Source organism: Pogoniulus pusillus, chromosome 4 (assembly GCF_015220805.1).
Source record: "Pogoniulus pusillus isolate bPogPus1 chromosome 4, bPogPus1.pri, whole genome shotgun sequence".
Lineage (NCBI taxonomy): Eukaryota > Metazoa > Chordata > Aves > Piciformes > Lybiidae > Pogoniulus > Pogoniulus pusillus.
This window is the reverse complement of record NC_087267.1, coordinates 46,738,490-46,751,269: the sequence shown is the minus strand read 5'-3', so window position 1 is coordinate 46,751,269 and position 12,780 is coordinate 46,738,490. Positions and strand designations below refer to the sequence as shown.

The window sequence follows — 12,780 nt, the reverse complement described above, 5'->3', positions numbered from 1 at the left end:
TTCCTCGTGGTCCCTGGGATGTCATGGCAAGGCACCAGCCCCGTGGAGGGTGGCTGGTTGTTCCTGCATGGGCACTATGAATCAGGGAGTCAGTTTGGTTGGAAGACACCTTTATGATCATCAAGTCCAACCACTGACCCAGTGCTGCCAAGGTCACTGCTAAACCTGTCCCTCAGTGCCACAAATCCATGGCTTTGGAACTCCTCCAAGGATGGAGACTCCCCCACTGTTGAGGGCAGTGTGGCCCAGACCTCGACAATTCTGAAGGAATTGTTCTTCATGTCCAACCTAATCTGTCCAAGGCAGCTAGAAGTGATTTCTGCTTGTCCTCTTGTCCTGTCACATGTTCCTTAGAAGGCTGGGGAGCAGCCAGGCAGAGAGGGCCCTGGGGGTGCTGGTAGAGAGTAGCTGAAGATGAGGCAGCAGTGTGCCCAGGTGGCCAGGAGAGCCAGTGTAATCCTGGGCTGGCTCAGGAGCAGTGTGGGCAGCAGGACAAGGGAGGTTCTTGTGCCCCTGTCCTCAGCACTGCTCAGGCCACCCCTGGAGTGCTGTGTCCAGTTCTGGGCTCCTCAATTCGAGAGAGATGTTGAGGTGCTGGAAGGTGTCCAGAGAAGGGCAATGAAGCTGGTGAGGGGCCTGGAGCAGAGCCCTGTGAGGAGAGGCTGAGGGAGCTGGGGGTGTGCAGCCTGCAGCAGAGGAGGCTCAGGGCAGAGCTCATTGCTGTCTACAACTCCCTGAAGGGAGGCTGTAGCCAGGTGGGGTTGGGCTCTGCTGCCAGGCAAGCAGCAACAGAAGAAGGGGACACAGCCTGAAGCTGTGCCAGGGGAGGTATGGGCTGGATGTGAGGAGGAAGTTGTTGGCAGAGAGAGTGATTGGCATTGGAATGGGCTGCCCAGGGAGGTGGTGGAGTCTGTGTGGCTGGAGGTGTTGAAGCCAAGCCTGGCTGGGGCACTTGGTGCCATGGTCTGTTTGATTGGCCAGGGCTGGGTGCTAAGTTGGGATGGATGAGCTTGGAGGGCTCTTCCAACCTGGTTGCTTCTATGATTCTAAGACACAAACCCCCACCTGGCTCCAGGCTCCCTTGAGGAAGCTGTGGACAGACAGATGTTCTCCTCTTACCCTCTTTATCTCTGTTCTCAACACCCCGAGGTCCCTCAGCTCCTTCCCCAGGCCCTTCATCAGTTCCGTTGCCTGTCTCAGGACACGGTCCAGCACCTCAGTGTCCTTCCCGGAGTGAGAGGCCCAAAACTGACCTTAGAATTAGAAGTGTGGCTTCACCAGCAGCCAGGCCGGGGGGAGGAAATCCCTGTCCCGGTCCTGCTGCCCACTCTATCCGTGATCCAGGCCAGGAGCGGGGGTGGCCTTCCTGGCCAGCTGCGTGCACTACAGATCTTGCACATCTGCTTCAGCTGCAGCCTGCTGGTGCCCAGCACCCCCAGGTGCTTTGCTACTGAGCAGTTTCCAGCCACTGCACCCCATGCCCGGAGCCTTCCTGGGCTCCTTGTGACTCAAGTGTAGGCCCCAGAACTTGGTCGTATTGAACCTCTTGTCCTTGGCCCATCGATCACGGCCGAGCAGACCCCTGTGCAGCCCCTGCAGCGGCCCGGCGGCGGTGCCGGTACCGAGGGCCGGTGTGGCCGAGCCGCAGGAGCCCGGCGGGCGGGGCGGGGCGGGGCGGGGCGGGGCGGGCGCTGGGCCCGGCTCAGCCCCGCGCGTGCGCAGCGCGCCCCACACCACGGTGGCAGAGCCGGCGGCGCGTGTCCCGCCCCGCTCCCCTGATCGGCAGCTCTGCGAGCCAATGGCGGGAGGCGCGGGGCGGTGATTGACAGCCGCGCCGAATGAAGGCGGGGGCGGTGGTGGCCTCGCCCCCTCCCGGCGCGGTCTCTGCACGGCGGCGGCGGCTCCATTTTCTCCCGCTCCCGCGGCCCCGCAGAGCCCGGCTCGCTTCGGTCCCGGCCAGCGGAGCGACACCAGAGAGACGCCCCTCCCTCGCACCCCGTTCTTCCCTCCCCCGCGCCGCCATGAATGAGGAATACGACGTGATCGTGCTGGGTACCGGCCTCACGGTGAGGAGGAGCCGCCGCCGCCGCCACTGTCGCTCGCCCGCCTGGGCCTCAGGCCTGCCGCGGGCGGCCGCCGCCCTGCCCCGCCCCGCGCCCCCCTCTCCCCCCCCTCCTTAGATCCTGCCTGCTTCTGGTCCCCAACTGCCCCGATCCCTCGCCCCGGTGCTGATCCTTGCTCCCCTCGGGGCGCCGGTGGCCTTTTGCCCGTCCGTCACCTGATTGCCACCCTCCCCTCCCCCCCGCCCCAGACTCGGGGGCTGGGCGCACCCTCGCCGCCGGTACCCGGCTCCCGGTTTCCTCTGCTGGGTGCTGCGTCCCTTCCGCAGTGCCTCAGCTGATTATCATCTCCCCCTGCCTCAGCCCTTGTGGCTGTTTTGTCCTTTCCTTAATCTGTCGCCTCATGGCGGTAGCCTTCCCTCCGCCAGATGGGATGCTTGGCTTTCCCCTCCTCAGCCCCAAACACTGCCCTGAGGGGCCCGTGTGGCTTCCGCCTGCCCTCTCCCCGTATTAGCTTGAGTACCTCTCTAACATAATGCCCTGGGGTGCCTCCATCTCTGCTCCTCTTCCTCTGTGCCCCCTACCCCAAAAATACGACCCTAGCATGCCTGGATTCTTGTTTCTCCCTCCCGCTGTTCCCTGGGGCTGTTTGGTTGTCTCCTCCCTCCCCACAACCCCGATATTAGCCTGGGGTGCCTGGATTTTAGCTTCCCCTCGAAATAATACCCTGGAGTGCCTGGGTGCTGTTCCCTCCCCCCCGCCCCGGATATATGGGTCCCTACCCCTGTCTGATGATCGTCAGTCCCCCAGCGCTATTCCCCCCCCAGCTACAGCTTCCGTCCCTCCCCACCCCCATCCTGGGTCTTTTTTCCCCCATCCCTAACCGGACCCCGGGGCAGAGTTCGGGGTTTTTCTAGGCTTATAATACCCCCATGTCTGGATGTGTGCCCAAACCCCCACCCCGGGGCCGAGCCCATCTCCTGGGAGGCTCCCCGGTCTCTGCTTCTCTGCCTTGGCTGATTGCGGGGGGGGGGGGGGTTGGTGGTGGTGTAAGAGGCCCCAGGAAATGCAGTTGTTTAGCAGAGGGAGGGCGGTGGTGGTGGTGGTGGTAGGGGACACAACGGACAATAAAACCCCAACGGGGATTTACTGCTTGCTTTTTTATCTATTCGATTTATGTATTATTTCCTTTTCCCCTGCACCACTCCCGAAGCCGAGGTGGCTGCAGGTCCACCGTGAAGCTGTGCCCTTCCCAGAGCCGAGCTCAGCTTAGGGTGGTGGCAAACCTGGTTTATCCGCGCCCCCCCCCCCTCCCCTCGCCTTTCCTTCTCCATCCCTGCTCCGCCTTTGCAGCCTTCGGCTCTTCATCCAGCCCTGACTGCAGCAGGAGGGGGATGGGGAGGCAGGCGAGCACTGCACGCCTGTCAAATTTGTCTGATTACCATCCTCCTCCCCCCCCCCCGCCCTCCAAAAGTCACATCCTTTCCTGTGTTGTCTCTTCATCTCGGTCATCCCCGAGGAAAGCTGACAGCTGATGGCACCTGGGGGGTGCGGCAGAGAGGGGAGGATGAACCGCGGTGGGGCTTTGTCCTATTGTGGAAGATGCAGCACTGCGGGCTGGCGACGTGGTGGGGGGGTATAAGAGACATAAAAATGGCAGAGCTGTTGCCTGTGAGGTTTTCTGGGGTGGGGAAGGGGATTTCACCTGGTTTCTGCCTTCCTTTGAGCTGGGACACCACTGCAGGTTGAGAAGGAGCTGAAGGGTGGATTGCAGGTTACAAATAAGAGGCATTGTTTAAGGAAGGATAGATGGGGGTGGGGGGGAAGAAAATCCAATATAGAGGAGAGGAGGTTTTTTTTCCTTGCTGTTAAATAGCCTTTCCTGCCGTTGTTTTCCTCCTGCTGTTGTTTTCCTCCTGCTAACGGAGAGAGGTGACTAGACAAAGAGAGATCTTTGGGGTTAGTCCTGAAGGATTTCCCCCATTTCCCCTGGCAATGGTCATTAGACAACGATGTGCTTCCTACTGTGGTTTTTGGTGCTGTGATTGATGGAGGGGCTGCCATCCATCATGTCTGCTGACACCAGGAGCTGGGCACACGGCTGCTGAAGGCAGATCAGGTTATCATCATTGTTATCATCATCTGTTTTGAGTATGGGAGTAATGGTAACAAGCCCAGGATGTGGCACAAAGAGAAATGTTGCAGAGTGTGGGAAGTGTCTTCCCAGCTGCTGCCCTAGGGTTAACCCAACTTTCCTAGTTGCTTTCATTGCTTTCTTTCTCAAGGTCCTCTTTGAGGTAGCAAGAACAAATTAGGAGGTGAAGGCTTCATCTCTTTCAGAAGGAAAGCTGCAGTTCTGTCCTAAAACCTGTCTCTGGCTCAGCCAAGCAGGGAAAGGGACCTTTTAGGGGAGGCGAAATATAATGAGCTCCTAGTGAAGGGGGCCTCAAATAGGTTCCCAGCCCCATTAAAATGTAAATGTATGCTTTAGAGTGAGCTGTGGTATCAAGTTGGTAAGCACCCTGCTTAATCTCCAACTGACAAATGCCAATGTAAATTTGACAAAAGGCCTCTTGTGAAATCACTCTTAAGACAAGCTCATGCTAATGATCAGCGGTTGAGTTAAAAAGGAATAAATTAGGGCCGTGTCTGAAGGTGCTGCTTGACCAAACTCCAAGGCCTGAGAGCATTCTGGAGCCCATATTTTGCTTCTGATGTGCAGGGTTTACCTCTGAAATACCAATTAGAGTAGGATGGACTTCATCTTGAGTTGAGCAGCTCGTCTGAAGAAGGGAGTGAGTGGAAAGCAGAAGTCCTGGTCCAGACAGCACATTCCCTGTCCTAGAATGCATGGTGTTGGCTCAGCCATTGTAGATGGTGAGTAGTGAGTGTTGGAGCAGAGCCTGGTTCAGGCTGGGCTGTTCCTGTAGTCAGATGAGGCATCAGACTGGTAGCTTGATAGCTGCTCCTCCAGTTTTGGTCTGGTGGCAGAGTTGTGCTTCCTCAGGAAAAGGAACTGGGAAACACACTGCATAAACACATCCAGATGTTTCTGGCCTTTTCCAAAGAGCCTGACACTCTCATCAAACTTCTGATGATGTTTTCAGGCAGCCTTTCCTTCAAGCTGGCCCTTACAGGTGGGCTGTGATGGTGGAGTCCTATCAGACTGCTGCAGCTCGGTGGGTTTGTCTCCTTTGAAAAGCTTGACTTGCACTTCAGCTGCCGATGAGGGAGCTGGGGGTGTGCAGCCTGGAGAGGAAGAGGCTCAAGGCAAACCTCACTGCTGTCTACGACTCCCTGAAGGGAGGCTGTAGCCAGGTGGGGTTGGGCTCTGCTGCCAGACAACCACCAACAGAACAAGGGGACACAGTCTCAAGTTGTGCCAGGGCAGGTCTAGGCTGGATGTTAGGAGGAAGTTGTTGTCAGAGAGAGTGATTGGCATTGGAATGGGCTGCCCAGGGAGTTGGTGGAGTCTTTGTCTGTGGAGGTGTTGAAGCAAAGCCTGGCTGGGGCACTTAGTGCCATGGTCTGGTTGATTGGCCAGGGCTGGGTGCTAGGCTGGACTGGCTGAGCTTGGAGGTCTCTTATAGCCTGGTTGATTCTATGATCTCAGTGCTGCCTGAGCAGAATGAGCTGAGCTGGAGGTCTTGTTTGAGCACTGCCTCTCTCCCAAGCTACCTGCTGCATTGTATCACCACTGTGTCATTTCCCATGTGAATTAGCAGTTGACTTGTCCCAGCATCTATCAGTAGGACTGGTACAAAGCCCATAAAAGAGCTGTAGGATCTCCTTGGAGAGCTAACACACACATCAATTCCACTGTTGATGGATGTAAGAGCACAACATGAATATTTCAGGTGCTAATCTCTTCTTCAACCAGCAAGGAAGGGCTCAGCAGGCTTTAGGACTGGGATTACTGGCACTAATGTATTTTAACTTTCTCCTTTATCTCTGCTGATTGGAGACCCCATTGCAGTGCCAGGCCCTTAAAGATGTCTTAGCACCACGGGGAAAAACAATCCCAGAGCATTTTTAGTCCTGAATTACTGCTGATAAGACAGCTTCCAACTTACACGAGGTGTAATTAACATCACAGTGCTCAGGTGAGAGCTGAGGTCCTCTCAATCCTTCTGTGCATTGAGTGGGGGGGGGTGAAGTGTTTCGTTGTGGGTGCTAACTACAGGGCAGGTGTTTGCAAATTGCTGGCTGCTCTGATGGGAGAGCTGAGGTCTTCCAGCTACTGTACCCTGGAGGTACTGCTGGGAATGGCTTCTCTGAGTTGCTCAAGTCTTAACAGTCACAGAATTGTTTTGGTTGGAAAAGAACTCTGAGATCACAGAATCAACCAGGTTGGAAGAGACCTCCAAGATCATCCAGTCCAACCATTAACTCAGGACTTCCAGGTCAACCACAGCCCTCAGCACCACATCTATAAAGCTTTCAAATCTGTCCAGGGATGAGGACACTTCCACTGCCCTAGGCAGTGTAGTCCAGGGCTTGGCAACCCTTTTGGAGAAGAAATTGTTCCTCATGTCCAACCTAAACTTCCCCTGGCACAGCTTCATAGAATCACCCAGATTGGAAGAGAGCTCCAAGATCCTCCAGTCCAACCTAGCACCCAGCCCTATCCAATCAACTAGACCATGGCCATTTCCTCTTGTCCTGTTGCTTGTTCCTTGGGAGAAGAGACCAACCCCCACCTGGCTCCAGCCTCTTTTCAGGGAGTTGTAGAGAGTGAGAAGGTCTCCCCTCAGCCTCCTCTTCTTCAAGCTGAACAACCTCATTTCTCTCAGCTACTCCTCACCAGACCTATTCTCCAGACCCTTCGCCAGCTTCATTGCTCTTTTCTGGACATACTCCAGCCCCTCAGCATGCTCCTTGGAGTGAGTGCCCTAAAACTGAACTGAGGACTCAAGGTTTAGCCTCTCCAGTGATGAGTCTAGGGCAACATTCACTTCTTAATGTCTTTTTGCTCCTTGTCTTGGGCTTGCTGGGTGCATTGTGCATTGCAGATTAGGCAGAATCTTTGTCTCAGACCTACTGCACAAACTCGTTTTTAATCTGGAGGGGTAATCAGCAAAGCTGGAGAACACCCAGGCTCCTTTTTTGTTTCTCAGACTGGTCTTTTTGTTTTTCAGACTGGTGTTTTCATCTCACTTTTCATTTCCACCTCTCTGGTCTGGAAATGGCATGGTGCTTGCTCACCAGGAGGTTCAGGAGTGGGATGTTGTCCCCCCCTCTGACAACTGTTTGTTATCTTCCTTCTGTGCTCCAGACCATGGGAATTGTTTGATTTGAATTTTGAGTATCATGAAACTTATCTTGTTAGTCCCAGTGGATGAACAACATGTTCCTGCTGGCTTTTCACTGGTTGCAGGCACTAATCTTCTTACCTGCCAGCTGCCTCCACCAGCCTTAAAGCTGCATAAGTCCATTGCAAAGATACACCTTCACTTTCTGAAGGACCAGAGTGACTAAACTCTGCTTAAAAATAGACCTCGTTGTGGAGACACAGGCCTTGTGGCTTGAAAAACCTAAATAAAGAACCTCAAAGAGACTTCTATGTCTAAGTGGAGCCCTTTGCATCATCCTTTGATTGCCCAAGTGGAGGAAATAGTTCCTTTTACTTATGGCTTAAGCAGAGCTTGGAGCCTGTTGTAGTAGATGGATTCCATCACAGAATGGCTTGAGTTGGAAGGGACCATAAAGATCATCTCATCCCAAATCCCATGTCATGGGCAGGAACACCTCCCACTAGTCCAGGTTGCTCAAAGCATCATCCAGCCTGGTCTTAAACACTTCCAGGATTGAGATGTCCACAATTGCTCTGGGCAACCTGTTCCAGTGTCTCACTACCCTCATGATAAAGAACCGCTTCCTGATGTCCAGTCTAAAGCTCCCCTGCCCCAGTTTCAAACCATTGCCCCTTGTCCTGTCACCACAGGACTTGTAGAAATAGTCCCCTTCCTACCTTCCTGTAGTCCTCTTCAGGTACTGGAAGTCCACTGTAAGATTTCCCTGGAGCCTTCTCTTCTCCAGACTGAACTGACCCAACTCCCTCAGTTTGTCCTCGGAGAATATGAGGTGGAATAGCCTGGGTGATGGTTACAAGCTGTGTGCAACCTCTTGTTCACCATGGCCAGACTCTGTCTTTCTAAGAAAGATCTCTTGCTGAGCCAGAGCCTGTTCTCAGAGGGCTTTTGCTCAGTGTTTTGTGCAGAGTCCTCCCTTTAGTCCTGTTGGATGGCCCAGTGTTGGCTCAAGTTTCCACTGGTCTGTCTGAGCCTTTCTGAGCTGCCGTCCTACTTGGAGAGAGTCCATGGAAGCCTTCTTGCATCCCTCACTCACTGAGGGCTTCTGAATGCAGCAGGTCCAGTTGTGAGCACTTTGTGCAAGCAGGGGAAAAGCTGAAGCAGGCATGGAAACAGCAATATCTCTGAGTTAAGAGTCTGGAGAAGAGGAAGCTGAGGGGAGAGCTCACTGCTCCCTGCAGCTCCCTGAAGGAAGGCTGTGGTGAGGTGGGAATCAGTCTTTTTTTGTTCCTGGTAGAATGAGAGGAAACAACCTTGAATTGCACCAGGAGAGGTTTAAGTTGGAGATTAAAAGCAATTTCACAGAGAGAGTGATTGGCATTGGAATGGGCTGCCCAGGGAGGTGGTGGAGGCACCGTCCCTGGGGGTCTTCAAGAAAAGACTGGATGAGGCACTTAGTGCCATGGTCTAGTTGATTGGATAGGGCTGGGTGCTAGGTTGGACTGGATGATCTTGGAGGTCTCTTCCAACCTAGTTGATTCTATGATTCTTTCCAGCAAGAGTGGTCAGGCATTGGAAGAGGCTGCCCAGGGAGGTGCAGGAGTCACCAGCCCTTGGGGGTGGTCCAGAAGCGTGTGGGCATGGCGCTTCAGAGCGTGGTTTAATGGCTGTGGTGGTGTGAGTTGATGGTTAGACTTGGTGATCTTAGAGGTCTTTCCCAGCCAAACCAACTCTCCCTCATTCCTGTTTTTCTTTCCCCACGGATTTGTGAGGTTCCTGCTGTCTCTACCTTTCTGCTGCTGCCTGCTGCTGCGCTCTGCGGCCATTTGCAGCGGCTGAGCTGCGCTGCAGCCGACGTGGATCGCTCTGACTTGCTCTGTCATTCATTCAGCAGCACAACAGCAGCTCTCCGGAGCGTGCTGTAACCCGAGCTGTGGATGCTAGTGGCACAAAGTGGCTGTCGTTTGTACCAACTGGCATTTGAGGTGCAGGTGCTCAACTTCTGCTGCCTGCTTGGACCTCTCCCCTGTTCTGTATCGATGCCCTTCCCACTGTCGGCAGTGGCTCAGTTTTACCCCTCTCTGTGGTCATAGAATGGCTTAGGTTGGAAGGGACCTCAGGGGTCATTCAGTGCCAACCCCCTGCCATAGGAAAGGACCCCTCCCACTAGAACAGGCTGCCCAAGGCCTCATCCATCCTGGCCTTGAACACCTCCAGGGAGGGAGTGTCCACAGCCTCCCTGGGCAACCTGTGCCAGTGTCTCACCACCCTCACTGCAAAGAACCCTTTCCTAACATCTGGCTTCAATCTCCTCTCTGCCACTTTAAACCCATTCCCCCTTGTCCTGTCATTACAAGACCTTGTCAATAGTCCCTCCCCAGCCCTCCTGTAGGTCCCCTTCAGATACTGGAAGGCCACTCCAAAGTCTCCTTGAAGCCTTCTCTTCTCGAGGCTGCAAAGCCTCAACTCCTGTGACCTGTCCTCATCGCAGAGCTGCTGCAACCCTCTGAGCATCTTCATGGTGTTGACCTGCTGGCCACACAGACTGTGAAATTGAGGAAAGTTCTTCTCCCCTTCTGCTCTGCCCTGCTGAGGCCACATCTGGACTATTGTGTCCACTTCTGGCCTCCCCCAGAGAGGCATACACTGGAGAGTGTCCAGTGGAGGCTAGGAGGATGATGAAGGGACTTATCTGTCTGATAAGGAAAGACTGAGAGACCTGGGGCTGTTTAGTCTGGAGAAGAGAAGACAAAGAAGAGGTCTTGGTAATGTTTATAGCTATCTGAAGGGTGGGTATCAAGAGGAAGGGGCCAGACTCTTCAGCAGAGTCCTGTGCTAGAGCAAGGAGCAATGGATACAAACTGGAACACAGGCAGTTCCACCTCAACATGAGGAGAAACTTCTTTACTTTGAGGATGCTGGAGCAGGCTGCCCAGAGAGGTTGTGGAGTCTCCTTCCAGAGCCTTTTGTAACCCCTCTGGATGCCTTCCTGTGTGACCTGCCCTGGGTGATCCTGTTTTGGCAGGGGGGTTGGACTGGATGATCTCTACCCTTCCCATTCTATGATTGTCTGCTAATGCTATCAGCAAGGGCCAGATTTGAACTCTGATGCTTGCCCTTTTTCATTTGCAGCCTGAACTCTTTCCTTATCAGCTCAGGCTGTTTGTTTTCCTCGCTCCCTGACCCATACAACATCATGACATACGAAGCAGCAGTTCCTAGACACAGGCTGGTTGCACCAGTGCAAGCAGAAAGGAATTGCTGAGCTGGGAGGATAAATCTATTGTCCCTCTTGTGTGTTTTATGACCGAGCTGTTGCCTCATCAGCTGTGAAGGGAAGCAAGGGTGAAAGAATTTGAACGCTCTGGGGCTCTGTGGGAGCCTGAGTGATAGAATGAGGCTGTTCAATGAGCCTTGGATGAAAAGCTATCGTGATACCTCCACCTCTGTCACCATAATGGGTGTGAATTAAGATTTAAAAGGTGCTTAAGAAGTCTTCTGCTGGGACTCAGATTTGCTTGAGGGGCATGCTGGTGTAGGAGCATAGATGTGTTTTGGTTGGAGAATACCTCTAAGATTGAGTCCAGCAGTCAGCCTAACACCACCACTGCCATTAAACCACATCCCAAAGTGCCATGTCCACATGTTCCTTGAACACCTCCAGGGTTGGTGACTCCAGATTCTCCCTGGGCAGCCTGTTCCAATGCCTGACCATCGTTGCAGGAAAGAAATGCTTTTTAATCTCCAACCTAAACCTCTCCTGGCACAGTTTGAGGCCATTTCCTCTTGTTCTATCACCTGACACCAGGGAGAAGAGACTGACCTCCACCTAGGATTATAGGATCAGGGTTGGAAGGGAGCACAAGGAGCAGCCAGTTCCAACCCCCCTGCCATGCCCAGGGACACCCTACCCTAGAGCAGGCTGCACACAGCCTCAGCCAGCCTGGCCTCAACCACCTCCCTGGGCAACCCATTCCAGCCTCTCACCACTCTCCTGCTCAACAACTTCCTCCTCACCTCCAGCCCCTCTCTCTCCACCTCCAGCTTTGCTCCATTCCCCCCACTCCTGCCACTCCCTCACAGCCTCAAAAGTCCCTCCCCAGCTTTTTTGTAGCCCCCTTCAGGTCCTGGCAGGCCACAAGAAGGTCACCTGGGAGCCTCCTCTGCTGCAGCCTGCACAGCCCCAACTCTTTCAGGCTGTGCTCACAGCAGAGCTGCTGCAGGCAAGCCTCTGAGCATCCTCCTGGCCCTGCTCTGGACACTCTCCAGCATCTCCACATCCCTCTTGTCCCAGGGGCTCCTGAGCTGGATGCAGGACTCAAGCTGAGGTCTCAACAGAGTGCAATAGAGGGAGAGAATCACCTCACTCCAACCTCCTATCAGGGAGTTGTAGAGAGCATCTCTCCTCCACCTCCTCTTCTGCAGACTAAGCAACCCCAGTTCCCTCAGCTGCTCTTCACAAGACTCTTCTCTGGACCTTTCAGCAGTTTCATTGCCCTTCTCTGAACACAGTGCAGCACCTCAATGTCCTTGCCATGAGGGTCCTGAAACTGAACTGCAGATTCAAGGTGTGACCTCACCAGTGCTGAGTTACAGGGGCAGTGTGGGCAGGCAACTTGTGGAAGAGGGAGACACAGCCATTAGGAAGCCATGAGTGAAGTAGTCTGAGAAATCAGAGCAAGAAATGCTTGGAAGCTTTTTCAGATGGGGAAAGGAACTCGGCTGACATCTGGGCGTGGTGCAGAAAGTAGCTTCTGCAGCCTTCAACTGTAACTTTGTCCCTCTGATTGATACTTGTGTTGGTTTGAAATCTTGTCTGGCTTCCTCATGGCTCAGCTCCAATGTGGACATGGGCAGTCTTACCCCACCACCTGGCAGAGCTCCCTAGCCGGGTCTCTGGGAGGTGTTCCACAGGTCGGAGCAAAGAATGAAACCAGAGCTTTGTCCTGTAGCTCAGTGCAGTGTGCTTTAACTGAGGAGATCACCTTGGCTGGTCTGATAGTCAGCCCCATGTTGCCTGTGGTAAATCATTAACATCTGAACTGACACCATAAAAGCCACCTCTGGTTTCACTGGTGTGGTCCCTCAGCCTCAAAGGTGCTCTAAAGTAGGACCTCAGCTCAGGGTTTGGTGCGGTTTTGCCTGCTGGGGGGGGTCTCTGCTTTCTTCAACAAGTGGTGAAGCAGTAGAGGGACATGAAGGATCTGAAGCCTGAGGAGGTGTGGTGCTGGAAGGAGCAGCTGCTGAGTCATGGGGAGGTTTTGTGGAGAGCACTGTGGGTAATTCAAGATCTCTGTCCTTGCTGTCACCCATGGCTGAAATCTCTCACAACTTCAGGGATTAAACTCTGCCTGTCCCATTCTTGTCACGCACCAGGCAGGCAGCTCCAGCTTTGTTCTTCAGGGCCTTGGCTGAATTCCTGTGGCACCCTGGTGAGTAGCAGGCTGCTGAGCAGTGCCTTGCTCTCC

The 12,780-nt window shown here is 54.1% G+C and overlaps 1 protein-coding gene across 1 annotated transcript in view; it reads left to right on the top strand.

Moving 5' to 3' along the window:
* The first annotated feature begins 1,871 nt into the window (after positions 1–1,871).
* Positions 1,872–12,780, top strand: part of GDI2 (GDP dissociation inhibitor 2) — a 29,663-nt gene continuing 18,754 nt past the window's right edge. The window contains exon 1 of the mRNA XM_064142762.1: positions 1,872–2,066. Within this exon, the coding sequence (XP_063998832.1) occupies positions 2,022–2,066 (45 nt within the window). The 5' untranslated portion in view covers positions 1,872–2,021. The remainder of the gene's footprint in view (positions 2,067–12,780) is intronic.